Consider the following 17,500-nt stretch of genomic DNA (forward strand, 5'->3'; position numbering starts at 1 on the left):
TGTGTGTGTCTTGCCTGTGTGCTTATGTGTGTGTATGTGTCTGTTTCCCTGTGTGTGTGTCCCTGCCTGTGTCTGTCTGTTTCCCTGCCTGTGTGTGTGTGCGTGTGTGTGTCTGTTTGTGTGTGTGTGTGTGTGTGTCCCTGCCTGTGTGTGTGTGTGTGTGTGCGTGCGTGTGTGTGTGTCCCTGCCTGTGTGTGTGTGTGTGTGAACATGTTCTAGGTTCACTGTCCCATGCTTTCCAGTGACGTCCATATTTCCTTCCTGCCATTGGCTCACATGTTTGAGCGAGTAGTTCAGGTCTGTATGTTACCTTTAGTTCCCATAGTAACCCTTGGTAACCTATAGTAACCCTTTGTTTACGACAAGACACTGGAGGTAAAATTACTTAGTACATTTTGAGGTATTTGTCTATTTTTTCTTACTAATGTAGTATATTTTAGATTTTTGTCTATTTTGCTTCCATAACATGTCTTCTTTTATACTAGTATAAATAAAAAGGTCCAACATGTACATTCAGGTGTTTATTTGACTAAACCTTGTCTGTTTGCATCTGTATATTTCTCCTATACAACCATCTTTAACGGACATTATCTCAACATTTGTGTTTTGTCAATACTCTGAACCAAAAATCTGAACTTATATCAACTAAACTATATACAAAACCTGTTGTGTATACTTTTAGTACAAACATTATAGTCTAATATGTTTTAAAAGGGAAATAAAGCTTTTGACTTTCATCTATATTTTTAGTTTTTAAAGAGATCCAAATTGACATATAATTAGTGAGATATCTTCAAATGTATCCAAACATTTTAAACAAAATTGTAATACAAAAAAATATTGTTTTAATGTAAGTAATCAACTGGCAAAGTTTCATGATGATATCTATAAGTAAAAAAAAAAAAACATTTTCACCTGCATTGTCTCGGCGTAACATAAACCCTTTTGTGTGGCCCTCTTTCACTACAAACTTAACAATTATTACTGTATTACTGTTTTTCCCCCCGGCATCTTTCTGAACGGCACACAGGGTCTAATGCTGGTGCACGGAGCCAGGATTGGATATTTCCAGGGAGACATTCGACTTCTGTCAGACGATCTGAACACACTGAGACCCACTGTGTTCCCTGTTGTTCCCCGACTGCTCAACAGAATGTATGATAAGGTGAGCGCCTGCGTTTATACACCAGTTTACAGAGCCTAGGCATCATGATAAGGTGAGCGCCTGCGTTTATACACCAGTTTACAGAGCCTAGGCATTATGATAAGGGGGCGACTGTGGCTCAGTTGGTAGAGCGGGTCGTCTGATGATCAAAGGGTTGGAGGTTCGATCCCCGCCCTGCCACCTGTGTCATGGTTGTTGTGTCCTTGGGCAAGACACTTCACCCACCTTGCCTCGTGTGAATGTCGATAGTTAGCCTGCTGCTATCGGTGTATGAATGTGTGTGTGAATGGTAACGTGGGAAAGGAAAACAGGTCTCCCTTGAAAAAGAGTCTTCGGTCTCAATGGGATTGACCTGTATAAATAAAGGTTAAGAAGATAAGGTGAGCGCCTGCGTTTATACACCAGTTTACAGAGCCCAGGCATTATGATTATGCTAACCCCTTTTCAACCCAAACACAGTACAGACAGGTAGCGGATCATGCAGAGTCATTCACTTATTTTGACCAGCTTTATGCAAAATTACTGACTCCATCTTTAATGCACTATTAATGCTGTTCCTAATCCATGTGTGTGTGTGTGTGTGTGTGTGTGTGTGTCCATCTGTCTATCTGTCTCCCTGTGTGTCTGTGTCTCTGTCTGTCTGTCTGTCCGTCTGTCTCTCTATCTGTCCATCTGTCTGTCTGTCTGTCTGTGTCTCTCTCTGTCTGTGTGTGTGTCTCTCTCTCTCTGTGTGTGTCTCTCTCTCTGTCTGTCTGTCTCTCTCTGTGTGTGTCTCTCTCTCTGTCTGTCTGTCTCTCTCTCTCTCTCTCTGTAGATCTTTGGTCAGGCTAACACCTCTCTGAAGCGCTGGTTGCTGGGTTTCGCCTTCAGGAGGAAAGAAGCCGAGATTAAGAGAGGCATCGTCAGGAGAGACACAATCTGGGACAGACTCATATTCGGGAAGGTCCAGGTAAACACACTATGCAAAGTGAAAACCGGATCTGAACTAAAAATAGTGGATCGGTGTATCCCTAGTACGTGCCTGCAAACTAGTCTGGAGTATTGCACTTGAAAATGTTGCAATAACAAAAACTAGGGCTGTCAAATGAACGCGTTAATTTCGATTAATTAATCACAGAAAAATTAACGCGATAAAAAAAATTAGCGCAGATTAATCGCACTTCTATAATGTATAGAAAGTATCTCTCAATCTTCCTCCGTGTGTACAATTTTGTTTGCTAGCTGTCTCGTGTCCCGCGTAAACGGACACCCGCCCCGTGTGTGTATGTGTGTCAATATTTTTGCCTATGAGTACGACGATGGGGAATGAATCGGCATAGGCATCTGTGGCAGTGCAGCGCTGTCTGTTGTGGAGACAGAAGTTACGAGAAACGGAGAGAGAGAGAGAGAGAGAGGGAGAGAGAGAGAAACAAATTGTAGCAGGTGAGGAACAGGTATAAAAGTGTCATAAAAGTATGCGATTAATTTAGATTAATTAATCACAGAGCCTGTAATTAACTAGATACATTTTTTTAATTGCTTGACAGCCCTAGTTTAAACATTTAGTTGTTAAAAGGCCCTAAGTCATATGTAGTGTTTTAGTGACTTGTACTGACAGACTAGCAGCCTCTACTGAAGGTGGGTCAGAAGGTTGACTCAATAAGGAAACAGACATTATGTGACGTTGCTTTTGGTTGGGGATGTGACTGATATAAGTGTATAGTTGGCTGTTTTTCTGAAAAAGTTAATTTACCAGTTAGCAGCTTTCTTATCCGCAACAATGCCTGGGAAGTGCGTGTTTCCTAATTAATAGCTTTTGAAAGACAAATATAACACATTAGAGACAAAGCATTACTGAGCTATGTAATTGAGAAAAGGCCAACCTACTTTAAGCTCCTTGAAGTAATTGAAAATGGGTAAAAAAAAACTTGGAAATTGGTAAAAATGTGTGGGAACCCTGGTTGTAGCAGGGAGGATTGAGTGACATACTGTGTTGTGTTGTGTTATGCTGCCCCCTACAGGCGAGTCTGGGCGGTCGCGTGCGTCTCATGTTGACTGGAGCTGCTCCCATCTCTCCCACTGTTCTCACCTTCCTCAGAGCTGCTATGGGCTGCCACGTAAGACACACACACACACACACACACACAGACAGACACACACACTCACGCACAGACAGACAGAGAAACACACACGCACACACACACACACACACACACACACACATACACACACACACACTCAAACTCACTCACATGCTGATTTCAGCTATTTACTCATGTTATCTGCTCTCCTTACCACCTTTTATCCTGGTCAGAATATTTATAATTATTTTTGAAACTGTGCATAAAAATTGTAGTTGAATATTTTATCTCACTGGCTTACTATCTGGTGTCTGTTTGTATTTACACACCAAAAGAATGTGTTTGAATCGTTACAAAACTGCATGTAGCCAGAAAATAGATAAAAGTTTGGTGCACTTATTTGCCATCAATACTCTTACGAATTTATCTCTGAGTCGTGTTTCTACGACTATCTGACCAGTAATCATGACATGTCCTCATCCACACTCACAGTAATATCAGTTATTATACAGTAAATAAAAATAATATTCATATTTTTTCCTCTTTGTCTCAGTTCTTTGAAGGTTATGGACAGACAGAGTGCACTGCTGGATGCTCCTCCACAATGCCTGGAGAATGGATTGCAGGTAATAAATAACACACTTTAACTGACTTAAAGGGACACTGTGTAACATTTTTAGTAATTTATTAGCTAAAATCAATATCCTCATTCATAAATATGTCCTCATTGGTGTAAAATCACCTCTGCCAATAATCTGAATTATCCTCCTGAGCGGAGAATTACAAATATTAATATTACATTTTGTACATTGAGCGGGCAAGTCTTATGGAGGCATCCATGTTGGTTGGAATGTCATCAGGTGCATTGTTTAAAATGTAGAATTGTTCTTGTCCTTGAAGGCCACTGTAGCTTCTGTTATTATTCTAAAGGGGTGGGGTTACCCAGGGAGTGTTGCATTCTAGGACTTTGTAGAACTTTCTTGATGATGTCATATTACACACTGCACCTTTAATCTATTTAGAATTAACTAAGAGGTTTAACACCCTGTACCAAAGCAAATCTAGGCACAGGGTTAACTCTAACGCACAATCCAGGTACAACGGATGTAAAATCTATACATTCTGGCAAATTTATGATTTTTTTTTAAATGTTTTTATTATTGTGCATTGTCCCTGTTTAATAAACCTGAACTACTAATAAATAAGCGATGTTTTGTCTTAGTTGTTAAAGGTCTGAATTGTCTGCCATTACGTTTGCAGGCCACGTTGGAGCTCCTCTTCCCTGTAACGCAGTGAAGCTGGTCGACGTTCCTGAGATGAATTACCTCGCTGTCAACGGGGAGGGAGAGGTAACACACTAACTAATTACATCACAGAAAATCATAACCCTTTTTTTTCAGCCTTTTTAGTGTAGGCCTATTTTATTAAAAAAAAAAATTAAGTAAAAAATACAACCAACCATTTATTTATTTGATTACTTTATTTGATAGGGACAATGCACATTAATTAACATCAGTATTAGAAATACAACAAGACTTAAACATGCCAGAGTAGGGAAATATGACACAGAGGTCCAATTTCTGATATAAACATATAGAAATATTGTTCGACAAAATAAAAATGCCATAAAGGGTGAGTTGAGATGTTATTCATAATGTGTGTGTGTGTGTGTGTGTGTGTCCGTCCAGGTGTGTGTGAAGGGTCCTAACGTATTCCTGGGTTACCTGAAGGACCCAGAGAAGACAGCGGAGACTATCGATGAGGACGGTTGGCTTCACACCGGAGATATTGGAAAATGGCTGCCGGTAGATTATAATTTTTTATTTTTCACAATATATTTATTGATGTTTAGTTATTTTTTACAACACACACAAACAAACACCATCACAACAAGGACATAAACCATAAAAAAGGTAAAAGGTTCTCATACGCATGAAATGATGGCTGATGATCAAAGGGTTGGAGGTTCGATCCCCGCCCTGCCACCTGTGTCATGGTTGTTGTGTCCTTGGGCAAGACACTTCACCCACCTTGCCTCGTGTGAATGTCGATAGTTAGTCTGCTATCGGTGTATGAATGTGTGTGTGAATGGTAACGTGGGAAAGGAAAACAGGTCTCCCTTGAAAAAGAGTCTTCGGACTCAATGGGATTTACCTGCATAAATAAAGGTTAGAAATGGTTCCCGGTAGATTTTACCCTCAATTTGTTCACTTGGCTTTTACACATTTTAACTTCAACCAAACTTCGTTACATTAAGCTCGAAAAATCTGTTTCTCTGTCTTGTGTTTTTATAAAACAAAGGTACAGAAATGAAATTTCACTAATTTTAATGCTGCTTGATTTGTATATTTATTTACTGTATTTATTTTTAGCTAGATTTTTATTTAATAAAGGTTAAATAAATAAATAGCTTGATACAATATGACATACATTGGAGTAGGCTAGTGTGTGTGAGTACTTTGAATATACAGGGTGATACTTGTCTTTATGTATTTCTAAATTGTCTGTTAAGTTTATCATTTATTGGATTTTCCATCTTGTTTATGGTCTGTCTGTGTGTGTTTATTTTTTTCTTATTTTATTTATTTATATAAATTGTACTTTCATTCATTCATTAATAAGTGGACAAAAACTGACCCTGTGTGTTTTCAGATTGGCATATTGAAAACATTTGAAATATACAGTTGCAAACAGACAAGTCGAGGTTTAGTTAAATATAAATGTTGGACTTTGATTTATACTGGTATGAGAGAAGACATGTTATGGAAGCAATTATCCAAAATCTAAAAAATTACCAGTGCTTGAAAAATGATGTATTTGCCTGCCGTGTCTCTGAACACAAAACAATTTTTTTGGGGCGACTGTGGCTCAGTTGGTAGAGCGGGTCGGCTGATGGTTGGCTGGTTGGAGGTTCGATCCTCGCCCTGCCACCTGTGTCATAGTTGTTGTGTCCTTGGGCAAGACACTTCAACCCACCTTGCCTCGTGTGAATGTCGATAGTTAGCCTACTATCGGTGTATGAATGTGTGTGTGAATGGTAACGTGGGAAAGGAAAACAGGTCTCCCTTGCAAAAGAGTCTTCGGACTCAATGGGATTCACCTGTATAAATAAAGGTTAAAAATAAAAAATTCTGGGGTATGTCTGTCTGTGTAGTTATTAATAAGTGTGTGTATTAAAACTAAATTCTTTATGTATGTCTGTGTTGGTATAAATATGTGTATTAAGCTTAATTCTGTATAATAATAATAATAATAATTAATTAATTTTATTTATATGTTTGTCTGTGTTGTTTTCAGAACGGCACATTGAAGATCGTGGACCGTAAGAAACACATCTTCAAGCTGGCGCAGGGCGAGTACATCGCGCCGGAGAAGATAGAAAACGTTTACACACGCAGCGACGCCGTTGCTCAAGTCTTTGTGCACGGAGACAGTCTGCAGGTACGGGGAGGAGTGTGTGTGTGTGTGTGTGTGTGTGTGTGTGCGTGTGCGTGCGTGTGCGTGTGTGTGTGTGTGTGTGCGTGTGTGTGCGTGTGTGTGTGTGGCAAGCTGTTGTAACATTTAAGTGGTGTGTGGATATGTATTATAGAAACCCATAATTCAACTCTTCGAAGTCAAAAAAACATTCAGCGATATCTGCAATTCAGTTTTGACTAGACAAAACTGACGTCATTGTTCCTATGCAAAATGACGTAATTTTTTCCAAATGATGTGAACGTGTTTTCTTATTACAGATATCTTCAATGTCAAATGTCTACTCTGGTTTAGTGGTTATAGTGTAGACTTCCTAACTATACTTATGTACACTAACACTTTATAAAACAGCTTACTCATTCTAAATAACATATCTGCTGTTTTTAACTTGTGTGTGTGTGTTTGTGCGCTCGTGTGTGTGTGTGTGTATGTGTATGCGCCTGTGTGTGTGTGTGTTGTATTGTGTGTGTGTGTGTGTGTGTGTTTGTGCGCTCGTGTGTGTGTGTGTGTGTTTGTGCGCCTGTGTGTGTGTGTGTGTGTGTGCGTGTGTGCGTGTGCGTGCATGTGCGTGTGTGTGTGTGTTGTATTGTGTCTGTCTGTCTGTGTATGTGTGTCTGTCTGTCTGTCTGTCCGTCTGCCTGTGTGAGTGTGTGTATTATAAAACCACAGCTCACTCATTTTAAATAACATCTCTGCTGTATTTAACTTGTATTGTGTTGTTCCTCTCCAGGCCTGTCTGGTAGCCGTAGTGGTGCCCGACCCAGACTTCCTCTGTGGCTGGACCAAGAGGATTCTGGGACTTGTAGGCAGCTACCAGGAGCTGTGTTGCAAAACGGTAAGAACTTTAAATAGACTTTAGTGACAGTTTACAGTAGATTCATACACTTTTAATTAATTTTCCTTTAGATTAATAAATACCTCAAAATCTGGTGTAAAGGACACACTTTTAATACCTTTTTTCTTCTTCATCTAAATAAAAAATGTAATTAAATAGTGTTGAAAAAGCATAATTTATATACACATTTGTATTAATAATTAGAACCATAGAAAAAAGTTTTCCCTTCTGGCAGTCACCGAGAAACAGACTGCCTCTTATATACCAGTGCTATTTATATTCCGTATTTCACGGTAATTACAAAACGCAGCTTTTCCGAACAGCTTGCAAAGTTGCCCATTTACAAAGCATTGATTGACACTGAGGAACATTATTGTACTTTCTTTATATACAGGAAGTGAAAGCCGCCATCTTGAACGACATGTTGCGACTGGGTAAAGAAGGAGGCCTCAAGTCATTTGAGCAGGTAAAACATATATATTCTTGAATCTTAGGATTCAAGAATATATGATTTTTATTAGTGTTCTTATTTATTAGTGTTCATACAATACACACTTTTTTATAATGCATATGTTGACAGTTGTGTGTGTGTGAATGTAAAGTGTGATTGTACGTATGTTGAGCATTGTTTCAGGAAGTGCAGTGAAATTTGTTGTATGTCTCAATAAAATAATCTTTAGAAAACTGTCATCTTTTGTAACACAACCTTCCAACGTGTGTGTGTGTCTGTCTGTCTGTCTGTCTGTCTGTCTGTCTGTCTGTCTGTCTGTCTGTCTGTCTGTCTGTCTGTCTGTCTCTAAGGTGAAGTCGATCCACATCCACACAGAGATGTTCTCCATAGAAAACGGACTGCTCACTCCGACGCTGAAAGCCAAGAGGAACGAGATGAGGCAACACTTCAGGCCGCAGATAGATCAACTTTACTCTGAGATCAAAATGTAGAAATAGATTACAGATATAAAGAAAGATCAAAATGTAGAAATAGATTACAGATATAAACAAAGATTAATACACATACAGCTCCGGAAAAAATTGAGAGACCACTCTGGATTTTTCTTCAATCTTCATCTCTACATTACTTAATGGAAATGCTCTTTAATGAACATTTTTTTATTGTGATTTTGGTAGAAATATTGCCAGTAGTTTATATTATGAAACCAAAATGTTCATTCTACTCAAACATATGCCTATAAATAGTAAAACGAGAGACACTGAACATTTGGAGTGGTCTCTTCATGTTTTCCAGAGCTGTATCAACAAAGATTATTACAGCTATCGACAACATCATTTAAACTAGTTGTGATTAACTTATTGACTAGTCACAATGAAAGGGAAACCAGGTTATTCAATGTAGAAAAGGGACAATGTCTCAGCTAACGGTGCTTTTAGATTAAAGGTGGAGTCAGTGATTCTGGAGAATGCTTGTTGTCGAAATCACTTTTTGCAAAATCGGTGAATTTCTCCTCATGATCCGCTATCTGTTCGTACTGTGTGTGTGTGTGTGTGTGTGTGTGTGTGTGTGTGTGTGTGTGTGTGTGTGTGTGTGTGTGTGTGTGTGTGTGTGTGTGTGTGTGTGTGTGCTGAAACAAAAACAGTTTTAATACACAGCCTAGACTCTGTAAACGGGCATGTTGCTAGCCACAGTGGGCCACTTTTGTTGACATACTAGTTTACACTACCTAGGCTGTGTAATACAAGATTATATTTACTGATTTTAACAACAAGCGTTCTCCAGAATCGCAGACTCCACCTTTACAATTCAGGGAGTAGAAGCTAAAGCGCATAAAAAAAAGAGAAGAGAACTGTGCTGTATCTATTTTTGTCACCGTTTCGTTGGGGTGCCAAGCTACTGTGTGGAAACATGGCTTATAAACCAAGCGCAGGGACATGCAGGGACGTAGCTTTTAAAATAACTTGGTTCAGAGCGTTTAGAACAAAATGAATTATCTATAAGTTCTGTTGCGATAATACAAAAACCTCTTAGTAGATTTTAGGCTTAAAAAATGAAATGTGAAAATTTTGATGAAATAGTTTTTGATTTTATTCAATGTACAGCAGAGATTCTATTGTGATAATGATTTGATATGAATCATTTTTAAAAAGGGAAAAATAGCCTATTCAAGTGCAGCTCTTTGTAGCATGAAATATCTCAGGACTTTAGTGTCAAAAACAGCACAATACGTCTTAAAATACACTTACACACACACACTCTCACACACACACACACACACACACACACACACACACACACACACACACATGTTGACTTATAAAGGGAAGAGGGGAAACTCAGACCATTGTTGTGTGTACACTATGATTAAAATGTGGATAAGGAGCCATATTAAAGGTGGAGTCAGTGATTCTGGAGAACGCTTGTTGTCAAAATCACTTGCTGTCAAAATCAGTGAATATCTCATGATCTACACTACCTGTCTGTACTGTGTGTGAACTGGAAAAAAAATCCAGTGTTAATACACAGCCTAGGCTCTATAAACTGGTATGTAAACAAATGGGTCGCACCGTAGCTTACAATATGCCAATTTACAGAGCCTAGGCTGTGTATTAACACCAAATGTATTGAGCAGCACACACACAGTACCGACAGGTAGCAGATCATGAGGAGATATTCACTGATTTTAACAAAAAGTGATTTTGACAACAAGCGTTCCCCAGAATCACTGACTCCATCTTTAACTACACAAACATGTCGGTGTCTTTTGATGAGATTTTTTCTTTTTATCGTCCGATGTCTTGATTTTTGTTTTTGAGTTTATTCAGTAGAACGTTAACATGATAAATATATTTGCATGAATAAGCTTTTGTCCAGCAAAATGAGCCATATTATAAAGATTGTCTGAACAAAGGTAGCTACGTACACACACACACACACACACGCACACACACACACTCTCTCTCTCCTTCTCTCTCTCTCTCTCTCTCTCTCTCTCTCACACACACACACACACACACACACACACACACACAATAAGGACATAGAGATACTGTGTCAACTGTAATTTATTTATGACGGTAACTGGCAGGGAAGCGATTTTTTTCAAATAAATCTGTTTCATAAATGATTATAATAAAGGGAAGTGATGAAATAATACAATCTGAAGGAAATCCTCTTGAATTTGTATTTCTATTTTCATTGAAATACTTTTGACTTGACTCTCCGTCTTACACAGTGTAATTGTTTCTACTGTAATATCAAATGATTTTTTTGTAAAGGTTTTAATTAAAAATCATTTTAAACAAAAGTGTGATCTCATGTCTTTTGTTTTTTTCACAGCTCTTTTAAACCTGCAGTGTGTAGAATTTTGGGTTTTATTTCCTAGCAGATTTTGTAGAAAGTAATTATAATATCCATAAGTACATTTAATTTAGTGCATAATAGCTGAATTTTTTTTTTTATTATTTTTTTTTCCCTTAGAAAGGGTCTCATATATGTCCATATTTCTGCATATTTTGGAACAAGGCCTAGTGCCGCCATCTTGAAAGTGTCATAGTTGGAATTTCATCAGGTGCATTGTTTAAAATGTAGAATTGTTCTTGTCCTTGAAGGCCACTGTAGCTTCTGTTATTATTCTAAAGGGTTGGGGTTACCCAGGGAGCGTTGCATTCTAGAACTTTGTAGAACTTTCTTGATGATGTCATATTACACACTGCACCTTTAATAAACTAAAATATATAAATTCTCATCATAGGCTATTTTAATTTTTTCTTTATTAATAACATATTTTTTTTTTGTTTATATTTGGTTGGCCATATGTATGAAGCGAAGACATGATTTTTATTCTCTTGCTGAGTTGCTGGAACTAAAATTGTTTATTTGATTCATTCATTGCACTGCATTGTATAAAAAATAAATATTTAAAAAGAATCGTAAAATAGTGAACCATTTCGCTCTCCGTAGAACCGAAATCTAATCCTAACACATTTTCAGTACAAATGCGTATTTCAAGTAAACTGTATACATACAACTATAGTCGTTCAATAAACTGTTATCTGTGGTAATTTTATCCATATTAATTCAGATGTTGTGCTTTAACTTTTTCGTTTTAAAAATATTGTACCAACTGTCCACCCCCCTCCCTATCTGGAATGGTACGGTCCGGAGCTCGAATCATTTTGCGGGAACCACTTTCAAAACAAACTGCTTTCACGGTGCTACATTTCCTTCAAAATGAGGTGAGAAATATCGAATTACGAGTTATCATTTAGCTAATTTACAAAGCCCTCAGTCTATTATACAAGCTGGTCTTTCGTATGTTGGCAAAGTCACGTTTAGTTTAAAAATCTGACCGTATAACGTCTTCCTGCGTGCTAACTGTCAAATGTTATTGAACGTTACACATTAAAAAAGGGTCTTTTCGGCATTATTTTAGCTAAATAACAGCTTTTTGAATTGATTTGTGAGGTTTTCAGTGTTGTTTGGTGGTGATATAAACATGCCGAATGGTAGAGGAGCTATAAACTAAGAAAGAAAGCTTATATTGGTCACGTCTGTGAGAAAATTCATTTGGCAATAACTGCTAAATACATGAAAGTGCTACATTATTGAATGGAGTTCGGTGTGAATTTACCAAACAAAAAGTATTGAAATTGCGCTTAAAATATAGAAAAAAAACAACCTCAAAGTTGTCTGGGTGTTTGTTCCAGATATGTAGGCCCTAGGGCATTCAAACTAAATCTGCTTCTCCATACTTAGTCCTAATAATAATAATACATAATATAACAAAATAAAATATTTTTGCCCTAAACATTTTTGTGCTTTATAAACCAACTAGTCTAGAGTTGATTATGAGGAAGCCCAACAAGACGTCATTATTACCAGAGCCATTTGATTGGAGGTGTCAAAAATATTGAGAATTATGATTTTGACAACAATGAAACTTTTCTTTGTTTCCACAGTGCCAAGAAGGGCAGAGGAGCGAAAGTGTCCAAAGTGCCACAAAAGGAAAAACAAGTAAGTTGTGGATTGGTCATTTTTAGCATATTCATTATGATACAATGGCAAATACAGCAATATGATATCCCCCTTAAAAACAGGAGGAGAGCATTTCCGTTTGACTATTGTCTATAATTGTGATGTTATGAAACCTCTTTCTTTCTTTCTTTCTTTCTTTCTTTCTTTCTTTCTTTCTTTCTTTCTTTCTTTCTTTCTTTCTTTCTTTCTTTCTTTCTTTCTTTCTTTCTTTCTTTCTTTTTTTTTTTAGATTATTTTGGGGGCATTTTTGTTTCGTTTATTATATAGTTGGGAGAGACGGATATTAAACCACAAGCGCTTCTTTTATTATTACACTTTTTGACTTTTATTCATTGTTCTTAATTTGTGTTCTAATCCAGAAAATTGTTGATAATGTGGACAGTCCCGACCTGTCAGCTATCGGCTACCCAACCAGCTTCAGTGATGGACTGCAGGCCAATAACAGTGAGTAGTTTATTCTGTGATGGTCTATCCAAAAAAATTTTTGTTGTTGGGCATTTTCAAGCTTTATTAGACAGTACAGAGTTTAAATGTGGAGACAGAGAGAGAGAGAGGGGGGATGACCTGCAGTAAAGGTCTACGGGTCAGATTTGAACCCGCGACCACGGCAACGAAGGCCTGAGCCAATATGGTACACGCTCTATCCACTACACCACCGGAGCGTCCAACTGTCTACATTTTTAACTTATAAATATCATCATGCAACTTTGCCAGTTGATTACTGACATTAAAACAATTAAGCCAGAGTTTAAATCTTTATTTCATTTTACTAGTATGATGTCACACTAGTAAAATGTAGGGTTAGACAGTGAGACCATAAAACACTCTTTCTGCCTTTTCTCAGGCTCGGATGAACCGATTTCAAAGATGTTTGCACATTTATACTACATAGGATCTCAGAGTTCAATACACCTTCATATTTCCACCGGTGAAGTAGGTCTTTAATAAGCAATGTATTAGCCTGCAGTGTCAAAACTGAACTAACTGACCGTATAATTCCGTGTGTTGTTTCCTAGACAACCCTCTGCACAGCACGGCTTTGGAGGAAGATTTAAAGGTGTCAGAGGAAGGGCAGACAAACAAAGATGGCCCCCAAAGAAAAGACAAGATTCCAAAAGAGAATGTTAAACGTAGAACAGCTGGGAAGAGAAAGGAGGTGGAGACGGATGGAGAGAATGAGAAGGAGGAGAAGATTAAGAGGAGAAATACTGGAGGGAAAGCCAAAGAAAAGTAAGGGTCTAAATGGAGTTTTTTCAAGAATTATTGTATAATGAAATATTTTAAATTATCTATATCAAATAAAAATCTGTTTCTGCATCAAAATTAGGGTCAAAAATCTGCAGAAGAAAAAAGACAAGGAGACAGAAAGTGATCAGCAGTCCCAGGTAAGAAAACATAAATAAAATAACAAAGGAACTGTGTCTACTGTATATTAAACTAGGGCTGGGTATTGGCAAGGAATTAACAATATGATACGATATGATTTAATTTAATTTAATTTTTTCAGTTTTTTTGTATGTATGGTACGCTACATTGCAATATTATGCATATTGCAATATTAGGCGTGCTATATTTGGAAGGGGGCTGCTTTAATTTTGTCATCTGTGTTGGCCATGCAGTTTAAAATGCGATTTAAAAAAAAAAAATAATAAAATCTTTCGAGCTGAAAAACAATATAGATATCACAAAAATATATACAGGGTACTGCATACATATTATTCCACAGTGGAAATAACGTCTTAAAGGTGCAGTGTGTAATATGACATCATCAAGAAAGTTCTAGAAAGTTCTAGAATGCAACGCTCCCTGGGTAACCCCAACCCTTTTGAATAATAACAGAAGCTACAGTGGCCTTCAAGGACAAGAACAATTCTAAATCTTAAACAATGCACCTGATGACATTCCAACTATGACACTTTCAAGATGGCGGCACTAGGCCTTGGTCCAAGATATGCAGAAATATGGACATATATGAGACCCTTTCTAAGGGAAAAAATAATAATAATATAAAAAAAATTCAGCTATTATGCACTAAATTAAATGTACTTATGGATATTATAATTACTTTCTACAAAATCTGCTAGGAAATAAAACCCAAAATTCTACACACTGCAGGTTTAAAGACAAATAAAATAAAATAAAACTACTAAGCGAAGGCTTTAGATACACTGAGACAACGTCATTTTACCATAGATACTGTAAAAAAAAAAAAATACATTATTATTACATTTTTTCAGGAGGATTCTGATTCTGGAGTCGCCCGGAAGAGACGCAAGATCCTGAGTTCTGATGAGGAGGTTGAGGAGGAAGCCAGCTGGGTACGGACCAACCTCACCAGACAGTGAAATGCCCTTTACATACATAGTGAAATGTCCTATACATAGTTTATTTAACATAATGAAATGCCCTATACATAATGAGTTTAAAGGTGCACTGTGTAACTTTGTGTGTGTCAGAGAATTAGGTATAGAAAATATTATTGGGTTAATTGAATGAAGTTAGAAACTTACTCGAAAAGTTACTGTTTCACCGTTGTTGTTAACTTGTTTACAGCAACCAACAGTCTTGTATCATATTCTAGTCTTACATCTGGTTCCAGGTTCCTTGATGATAGAATTATTCAATTCTAGGAATCACATGTAGAGAAAAACTGTTGTTGTAAACTAACTGCAGGCTCTGTAAATGTAAACAAATCCCACTCCTCTGAAACTGCATAGCACACCTTAAAATCTACTTTGGGCAACTGTGGCTCAGGTGGTAGAGCAGGTCGGCCAATGATCGAAGGGTTGGCGGTTCGATCCCCGCCCTGCCACTTGTGTCATGGGTGTTGTGTCCTTGGGCAAGACACTTCACCCACCTTGCCTCGTGTGAATGTCAATAGTTAGCCTGCTGCTATCGGTGTATGAATGTGTGTGTGAATGGTAACGTGGGAAAGGAAAACAGGTCTCCCTTGCAAAAGAGTCTTCGGTCTCAATGGGATTTACCTGTATATAAATAAAGGTTAAGAAATAAATAACATGTACAGGTATTAATCGTTTTCTTTTTGTCACTAATTCAGAAACCGAGTCCCAAGAAGAAGAAGATGCACAGCTTACACACAACCAGAAAGTCTTCATCTGACAAATCTAAATCCAAGTCTAAATCTAGAAAATCTTCATCAGGTAAGAAAATTACAGGGGAGCATCTTTTTTTTTTTTTTTTTTCACTACATACACAAACATTTGCACCATCTTAAGAACACAAATGAAGTTGTTTCTTTAAAAATAAAATAAAAATAAATTATAATTTAATATGTATAAAAAATTAAACAAAAAAATTTTCATCTGTCATGAAAAGTAAAAGTTAAACAACATTTTATTTTATTTTATTTTATTTTATTTTATTTTATTTTATTTTATTTTATTTTATTTTATTTTATTTTATTTTATTTTATTTTATTTTATTTTATTTTATTTTATTTTATTTTATTTTATTTTATTTTATTTTATTTTATTTTATTTTATTTTTTTAACTGTTCACCAGATCTCAAATAAATGTATTTTTTCTAACTGTAAACTTGAACAGTGTATAAACCTCATTCTTGCTCCTGTAGGCATCGCGTCTGCTGGAAGAAAGTCTCTGTCTGATAAATCTAAATCTAGAAAATCATCATCAGGTAACAGAACGAGGGGCGAGCATCTCCATTTATTTTTTTAAATCTTAGAAAATCTTTTAATGTTAATTTTTTTAATATTTTTTTGTGAATGTGACATCTTTCAACCGGGTCTAAAAGAAATGTGTGTTTTTTTTTAAGCTGATAGGCTTAATCAATTGAACCGATTGAACAGTGTATAAAGATGATTCTTGCTCCTGTAGGCAGTGTGTCACCGGGATCGGGAGAGGCAGATAAAGACAAACAGAAGACTAAGAAAGCAGGCGGACAGGGAGGGACGCAGTTAGACGTGGTTCTGAACGCTTTCACCGACTTCTGTGAACAATACAGGTACAAACTACAATATAGGTAAAAAACTACAATACAGGTAAAAACTACAATACAGGTACAAACTACAATACAGGTAAAAACGAAACACATTTACACACTCACCACACCTCCCGCTCATGTCTGTAGCCTGTCATTAAAGGTGGGGTTAGCGATTTTTGGAAATGTTTGTTGACAAATAACAAATCACGACATCTGCTACCTGTCCGTAATGTACAGTATATGTACTTCCCTTCGTTTACATACCAGTCTACAGAGTCTAGGCTGTTTATTAACATTTGATTTTTTTTTTTTGAGGTTACACACAGTATGAACAGGTAAGGCAAGGCAAGTTTCTTTATATAACACAATTCAGACACAAGGCCACAAGATTAGAATACATAAAACACATTATAAAACATTTAAAAGCAAATAAAAGAAGCAAATAAAATAAAAATAGCAGGTTAAAATGGAAACAAAAAAGTCTTCAGACTCGATTTAAAAGAGCTGAGAGTTGCAGCAGACCTCAAGTTTTCTGGGAGTTTGTTCCAGATTTTTGGTGCATAATAACTAAAAGCTCCTTCTCCTTGTTTAACAGATCCTGAGGAGAATCATTGTCACCACCTTTAATAATTTTATATCTCGTCCCAACACAATAAACTAATTACATTGAACATTTGAATCATTTAAAGGAGGAGTCAGTGGAAAAAAAAGAAAATCCTTATTTGTTGAAATCAGTGAATATCTCCTCACTTTCCACAGCTTGTCCATACTGTGTGCGCGCTGAAAATAAATCCAGTGTTAATACACAGCCTAGGCTCTGTAAACTGGTATGTAAACAAAGGGGCCCACCGTAGCTAGCAACATGCCCGGACAGGTAGCGGATCATACGGAGATATTCACCTATTTTGACCAAAAGTGTTCTCCAGAATGGCAGTTAGAGACAGTTACTGTGTGTGTGTGTGTGTGTGTGTGTGTGTGTGTGTGTGTGTGTGTGTGTGTGTGTGTGTGTGTGTGT

General features: G+C 37.0%; 2 protein-coding genes across 2 annotated transcripts in view; both read left to right on the forward strand.

The window, feature by feature from the left end:
- LOC307256554 (long-chain-fatty-acid--CoA ligase 1-like) overlaps window positions 1-8,476 on the forward strand; it is a gene marked incomplete at both ends in the record, with an annotated part of 18,165 nt that extends 9,689 nt beyond the window's left edge. Inside the window, 11 exons of the mRNA XM_080035581.1 lie at window positions 220-297; window positions 1,031-1,165; window positions 1,980-2,114; window positions 3,166-3,261; window positions 3,779-3,851; window positions 4,486-4,574; window positions 4,914-5,030; window positions 6,523-6,666; window positions 7,430-7,534; window positions 7,929-8,000; window positions 8,336-8,476. Of these exons, the coding sequence (XP_079891707.1) occupies window positions 220-297; window positions 1,031-1,165; window positions 1,980-2,114; window positions 3,166-3,261; window positions 3,779-3,851; window positions 4,486-4,574; window positions 4,914-5,030; window positions 6,523-6,666; window positions 7,430-7,534; window positions 7,929-8,000; window positions 8,336-8,476 (1,185 nt within the window). The remainder of the gene's footprint in view (window positions 1-219; window positions 298-1,030; window positions 1,166-1,979; window positions 2,115-3,165; window positions 3,262-3,778; window positions 3,852-4,485; window positions 4,575-4,913; window positions 5,031-6,522; window positions 6,667-7,429; window positions 7,535-7,928; window positions 8,001-8,335) is intronic.
- A 3,205-nt stretch (window positions 8,477-11,681) lies between these two features.
- Window positions 11,682-17,500, forward strand: part of cenpu (centromere protein U) — a gene marked incomplete at its 3' end in the record, with an annotated part of 8,361 nt that continues 2,542 nt past the window's right edge. The window contains exons 1-9 of the mRNA XM_080036117.1: window positions 11,682-11,725; window positions 12,449-12,503; window positions 12,884-12,968; window positions 13,541-13,754; window positions 13,852-13,909; window positions 14,762-14,842; window positions 15,583-15,685; window positions 16,117-16,179; window positions 16,380-16,506. Coding sequence (XP_079892243.1) covers window positions 11,721-11,725; window positions 12,449-12,503; window positions 12,884-12,968; window positions 13,541-13,754; window positions 13,852-13,909; window positions 14,762-14,842; window positions 15,583-15,685; window positions 16,117-16,179; window positions 16,380-16,506 — 791 coding nt within the window. The 5' untranslated portion in view covers window positions 11,682-11,720. The remainder of the gene's footprint in view (window positions 11,726-12,448; window positions 12,504-12,883; window positions 12,969-13,540; window positions 13,755-13,851; window positions 13,910-14,761; window positions 14,843-15,582; window positions 15,686-16,116; window positions 16,180-16,379; window positions 16,507-17,500) is intronic.

The sequence above is a fragment of the Ammodytes marinus genome (genome assembly GCF_949987685.1).
Source record: "Ammodytes marinus genome assembly, chromosome: 10".
Lineage (NCBI taxonomy): Eukaryota > Metazoa > Chordata > Actinopteri > Uranoscopiformes > Ammodytidae > Ammodytes > Ammodytes marinus.